The sequence below is a fragment of the Wyeomyia smithii genome, chromosome 1 (genome assembly GCF_029784165.1).
Source record: "Wyeomyia smithii strain HCP4-BCI-WySm-NY-G18 chromosome 1, ASM2978416v1, whole genome shotgun sequence".
NCBI lineage: Eukaryota > Metazoa > Arthropoda > Insecta > Diptera > Culicidae > Wyeomyia > Wyeomyia smithii.
The window spans coordinates 36,783,006-36,789,524 of NC_073694.1; the positions used below are offsets into that span (position 1 = coordinate 36,783,006).

The window sequence follows — 6,519 nt, forward strand, 5'->3', positions numbered from 1 at the left end:
CGGACTGAATGTATTTAAAAGACCTCTAAACGATTAAACTTTGTGTCTCTATAACTGAAACAAACCGTGATATCCAAAAATTTCAGGACTTTCGGGACCCGCACGAGTCCACCACCTCTAAAACGTCTCTCGGACGACTATTACTTGGTATTGGCTACCGTTACCGTCTACTGCGCCTTCGTAGTTAACCACTTCTGACATTTGCTCGAATCTACGGACTTAGCTTAAAAGCCTTTGTCAGGATCTTTTTCTGGATTTAAGCTATCATTTTCACTCGATATGTCGACTTCGATAGTCGACCTACTACGGGACCTGCGCTCGCTCAGCAGCGACACGTCTTTGGAAAAAATGGAACTACCTCATATTATCATGTGTTTTTTGTGTGATTTGCATGAAGTGTTTTTTTACTTAGACACTTACGCTCATCCAGAACCACAAAACATTTTTTAGAATACAAGTTCAATGCGATTAAAATAATAGGGTAATCGCTCCATTATTCATCTCAACAGCTTGGTGCACCTATATTCATCTTATTTCTCTCATTTGTTCAATTTGCCGTCAAATTTCTATAAATTTTTGAAAGTGAATCTATTTGCTTCTCAATTTTCTCAAGTGGCTGAAGTTTTACGTTGAAAATATGGTAAAATTTGACGATAAATTGGTCTAAAAGGCGCGATGAGATGAATATAGGTACTGAGATGAATTTAGGAGCGGTTACCCTATACCGAACAAAGTAATCTATAAATTAAAACGAAAAAATAGTACGAATATGGCAGAGTAATAAAACAGTAAAGATTCAGTTGCACTGTATATATTCACCAAACACAATTTCTTTTTTTTCATTGTTTGCAACAACATTAAATATACTTTTGAAGTAAAGGAAGTCAAAGGACAAGTTATGAAAAGTACTGTTAAACCTTTAACCCACTTGGATTTGTTATCATAACTTTTTGAAATATAACTTAATTAGTGCATTGCTTTCAACTTTAATACCTTAAAATGTATATACTTAATTAAACTGCTTAATTGTTCAACATAATTGTTAAACAAAATGATATAAATGAAATAGAAATCGTTAAAAAAGTTTTTTAACCGTCCTCCAAAAACTTGTATTATCAATAAAACATGAGAACGGTTTTTTATTTATTTCCATTTCAGTTCCGATTTCCACTCACTGTCCGGTGCAGCGATATACTAGAAGCTGGTTCTTCAGAACTTCTACCACACTCATCCCAATCTAACTCTGCGCTGTTGATGATGACGGCTACAACGACATCACGTGGGTGTCGTCTTTCAACCCCCCGCACAACCGCAAAGCCAACGGATTGAACGGCATCATGAAAAAATTATGGGATTTTTATTAAAAACCACAATTTTAACCATCCCAACCTGCGATACGACCACGCTTTGTAAATTCAATTTGCAATACTGCTGCGCCATGTTGACAAGCACATACAGGAGTAAGGACACTCGTTCCTCGTATGGCATATTCAACCCCGTACAAAAGGACACTAATCTCGGGTGGCTTTTGTGGATTCTTGGTGCAACCACAAGTGACACTGATGCTGCCACTGCCGCGACCACGATCGGGGGTCGGGTATAATTTACAGTAATCACACAGATATTATCGTAAAAAGTTACGGCCGCATCACCAATCTCGGTAAACGTTATCAACGGTGACGGAGGGAGTTTTTCGGCAACTGGTGACGTGACTGTCTACACACAATCGAAAATGGGAGGCGGGAATGAGGTTTCAAATGTCCCGAACAATTATGAAAATCGAGACACTCATTCTACGGGATGACTGTGGATTTCTTTCGATTACGTTCAATCGATTTTCATCATACTAAAATGAAATTTAAATTCGTTCGTCAACAATGGCTTTATAATGCCAACTAACTCGTAAATTTTCCATCACTTGCTTATCGTGTGTTGCGTTGCTGTGGTGCTCAACGTTGTGGAATCACGATGTGTTATCCAATTGATAGCATTTTGCAGCAAATTTTACGACCCAATTGACTGATGGCTACAGAGCGAACAAACAAGTCTGGTTCCGTTCCGTACCATAAGGTGCACCGTCACAATAACAAACGACAACATAAACGCGCATTCGATTTCCTCCTTAGTAGGGTTTATCCATGCGGTGCGACTTATCTCTCAATTACGCGCGAAACTTGCGTGCAATGACGTGATATTCTCTAGCCTTCGAGGCACGGCTGCTGTATCCGTCGGCGAACGTGCGTGGGTGCAATTTATGAGCTATTTCCAAATGCTGCCGTCCCATCTTCTTCAATCACGCGAAGGGATCTGAAATTGGCGAAATTCGCTTCCATCATTATTTACAGCATACAGTTCCGCTTGTGTTTGTGGAGATTTGTTTTTTACGGCCGCCAAAGGCGGCAATCGTCACTCGGTGAGCGGCTGATGCTCATCACTTGAAGCCGCTGCCGCATTCGCTGCACTGTTTGTGATTTCGATGGGGTTACATTTGCAGCTTTAGCCAGACGTACTCGTTATCGACGTTGAAATCACTCTAGATGGAGATATTTATTGAAATAAATAAAAAAAAACAAGTTCTGTACACAGGGTTCCCTAAATCTCGACAGCAGGTTCGGCTGAACGTGCGTCAAAAACTTTGGAACAGTTTCTGCAGCAGGTCGTAAAAATTGCGAAGAAAATCATATGGAAATTAAACAAAATCGCCTAAAGAAGATTTGCGTCATTTGAAAATTAACAAAGATTTTTTATTTGTATTATATTAGGCTCGAACCAACATATGAAATAACAGTTCAATTCCACAGGGGATTCAAAACTGTCATTAAACTAGTGAACTCCAGAAGATAATCTTCTACAAATGATTTACTAATGTATATTAACAAAAGCAAAATTTAAATAAATTGTGTTTGGAGATGAAATTATAAAACAAAAATCACGAAGGTAGACAGAATAATACTAACAAAGTTGAAGTGAAAAATAGTTAGAAAAATAATTCTATCACACGCCTCGATGCGTTACAAAACACGCAGGACAACACGTCACGCCATCACGTCTGTCTAACTTTGGAACAACCTGTTGTGAATTAATTATCATTTTTCAATTCATCAAAAGTAATAGCCCAAATAAAGTTGCGTATGTGCCAAGATAAATGTTTTGATAGACATGGCTCATGTTCGTGGGAATACGGTGAAATATTTATTAATCAATTTCCAATCTAATAATATGGAAAAACGTGGTTTATGTTGACGCCTGCACAATATCATCCGGAGTAGAAGAACATCAAACATTCTTGTTCAGGTTAGTTGACTTTCTGAAACCGACCGAAATGGTCAAGTTTAGAGCAACACTAAAGGGGATAATTCACCCGCAGTTTGGACGCCCATTTTCTGGAACACATGGAACAGATTATTTCCGTCTGCTGAGATTTGTTTTAATCATGGGAGGTATTTACATTTTTATGCAAGTGTTCGAAAAAAAAAAATTTACCCTGTCACTATCCTGTAGCGGTACATTGGGATATCGACCGGCCTTGGAAACGTGTTTGCTGGTATTCACTACACTTATTGGCAATTGTTCAATATTGCATCCTCATGATGCAAGCTGCGATAACGTTCATTCGAGGAGATGATCTATTTCTCGTAACTTGGTGGTTTATAATATCGTTCGGTTACAGCATCTGTTGGCTGTATGTATTCCTCTTTAAATTTTATCGAGCACCAATCCAAAGGACGATGAAATTTTTAAACGAAAATAGCAATAACTCAAACGAAGCCGAACATGATTCGCTTGTTCGCGGTCAATTTCATCAAACTGTCCAGAAAGCGTGTATTGGTTTGCTGTTCATGACATTTTGTACTCAAGCGCTAATGTGGATCCCCAGCAAACAAAGGGACTCGGTTATTGACGTTCCCGAGTTTTTCGTCATGTTTGGACCGACGTTCGTTCGTGTGGGAAAAATGTTCATTCACGAACTTTACGTCACACTCTGGATGTGTCGCATCTATTTCTGCACAGTCGTATGCGCATCTTTGCTGGCAGGGCTGCGAGCTGAGTTGCTCATCATTGCTAAAAACTACAGTGGAATATTAGCTCAGATTCAGTGTAATCTATCGTCGGATGGAGCATGTCAAGAAGCAAACGTAAAGTTGTTCTGGACGACGCTAAATCAGCAAGTTGGATGGGTTGTACACCAACACGTAGAATTATTGCGGTATTTTACACACTATTTACCCAATAACCGATTGAAGAAACTCTTTGTGTATTTCAGAAACGTGGCAATCATTAAACCAGCCCTGGAAATGGTATTTTTGGTCATGTACGTACGAATGATTGTGTGCCTAGGACTAATGAGTTTTATTGCGGTGAAGGCTGGAGTATCACCAGTAACTGCAATAATTCTGACAGCGGTTATCGGGTATCTTGCCGAATGCTACTGGGCTTGCCGTTTGGTTGATTCCTTTCAAGATATTGTGAGTTGAAAGTTTTATAAGAGTTGCAGTTGACGAGAATCTGTTTTTCTTTCCAGAACAATCAAATTATGAAGGACGCTTATGAAGTTTGCACTATCTTGCCCTTCAGTAAAGCTCATCGCAGTGACTACATCAAAATGCGCACTTCATTGATGATTATTCACCTTTGTACCTCTAGCAGCCTCAAAATCAGCTGTGGAGGTTTTTTTCAAATGACGTCCAGAATATTCGTTCGGGTGGTCAATACGTCGTACACTGTCATCACTTTCCTAACGCAAATGAGATAAAGTTTTGATCAGAATTAAATATAATTGAAAGTGAGGAAGAAAAATCTAACTGTGAAGCACTACTCTTTATTCAACGTTGCTATACGTTCGCTTTAATTCAAATCTAATTTTATTTGATATTTTTAATTTTTATTTCAACTGAACAACACTGTAAACACAGATTTTGCTTTAGAGCTCAAACTGGGAAAAATGGAAGAATATAGCTTTTAAGCTATTCCGGTGAATTTTGATGACAATGGCAATGATAACTTTTTCAGAGACTTAAATGAGCTTTCCCGTAAGCAAACGTAGAAGTGACGAACCCGGTGAACAATTACTCTGCGGCATTTTGACGCACTGCTGCATTTACTAGGGGCAACTTTTTTCAATTCTAGGGCCAGCTTTTTCGACCAGTTTAGTCAATTATATAGATAATAATTTTAACACTGCTCGGTATCAAGTTCTTTGGCAAAATTATAGATATATATGGTGGAATATAAAACATTTTATTTATTACGAATGCTGTCATACGTCTATTTCAACCGAGGTTCTTCGAATTGATGGAAGTAATTCAGGATTTGGCGAAAAATAATACGCAATACATGTATGTCATAATTTCGTGAGTTCAGTTTTTTTTATATTTTAACAGGCAGGAAACAGGAAAACCATTCTTCACACAAACTTATCTCTTATTTATTTTATGCTGATTTAGTTGCCATCGTAAAAATTTTGCACAATTTTCCAACAATTTGTTGTCATTGAAAACAGTCTAAAAACCTGACCGTTTGAGTCTTTATCATAGCGTAGTAATGATGCAAAGTAAATGTTTAACTACTTGAACTTTTCTTGGAGGCGCTGAGAAATACCGTTTGTATTTTACTGGATTCGAGGACTCGTGTAACACGGTTGATGTTATAAACAGTACTATCTTCGTTTCTGAGACGTATTTAGAATGTTCACATACCCATAATATGACTATATCCGGAACCGGGATGATGTTCAAAGACAAAGACGCTATTCTGGAATCCAAAATGTCGATTTCCAGCTCCTGGAAAATTGCCAAAAATGGTCAACACTCAATTCGGCTATTTCCACCGGGAACTGGGATTATGCTCAAAAGGCTGGGATTCAACTTTAAAACGGCATTCAAAAATCTAAAGTGGTTGAATAAGCAATGAAAAATAACAATTCAATCAAAGAAACACAACACATCTTTTTGCCTTTCTCCTAGAAAGGTATAGCAATCACTTGCAAAACCGAAAGTATAAAAGTGCTCCAAAGGGCCGAATGGCATATATCACTCGACTCAGCTCGACGAGCTGAGCATTTTCTGTATGTATGTGTGTGTGTGTGTATGTGCAGATTTTTATTCTCACTCACTTTTCTCAGAGATGGCTGGACCGATTTTCATGAAATTAATTGCAAATGAAAGGTCTCGTTGTTCCATAAGACCCAATTAAATTTCATTGTATTCGAATTTTTAGTTTAGAGGTTATGGTTCAAAATGTAAAAATCATGAAACATCATCATCTCAAAAACTACACAACCGATTTGAACAAAATTGATTTCAAATGAACGGGCTACCTGAAATACCCTTAGCTTTTGAATTTCATAATAATTGAACTTGTGGTTCAAAAGCTATAGCAAGAAACGTGTTTTGAAGACTACTTAATCTCACTCATGTTTCTCCGAGATGGCTGAACCGATTTTCATTAAATCAGTGTCAAATGGAAGGTCTAGTTGCCTCATAAAACTCTATTGATTTGTTTTTCAATCAGACTATTACT

The 6,519-nt window shown here is 37.9% G+C and overlaps 1 protein-coding gene across 1 annotated transcript; it reads left to right on the top strand.

Moving 5' to 3' along the window:
* The first annotated feature begins 3,728 nt into the window (after positions 1-3,728).
* On the top strand, positions 3,729-4,753 carry LOC129716697 (uncharacterized). The gene is made up of 3 exons (XM_055666530.1): positions 3,729-4,207; positions 4,265-4,466; positions 4,523-4,753. The coding sequence occupies exons 1-3, from the start codon at positions 3,729-3,731 to the stop codon at positions 4,751-4,753; spliced, it is 912 nt and encodes a 303-aa protein (XP_055522505.1).
* Positions 4,754-6,519: the final 1,766 nt, after the last annotated feature.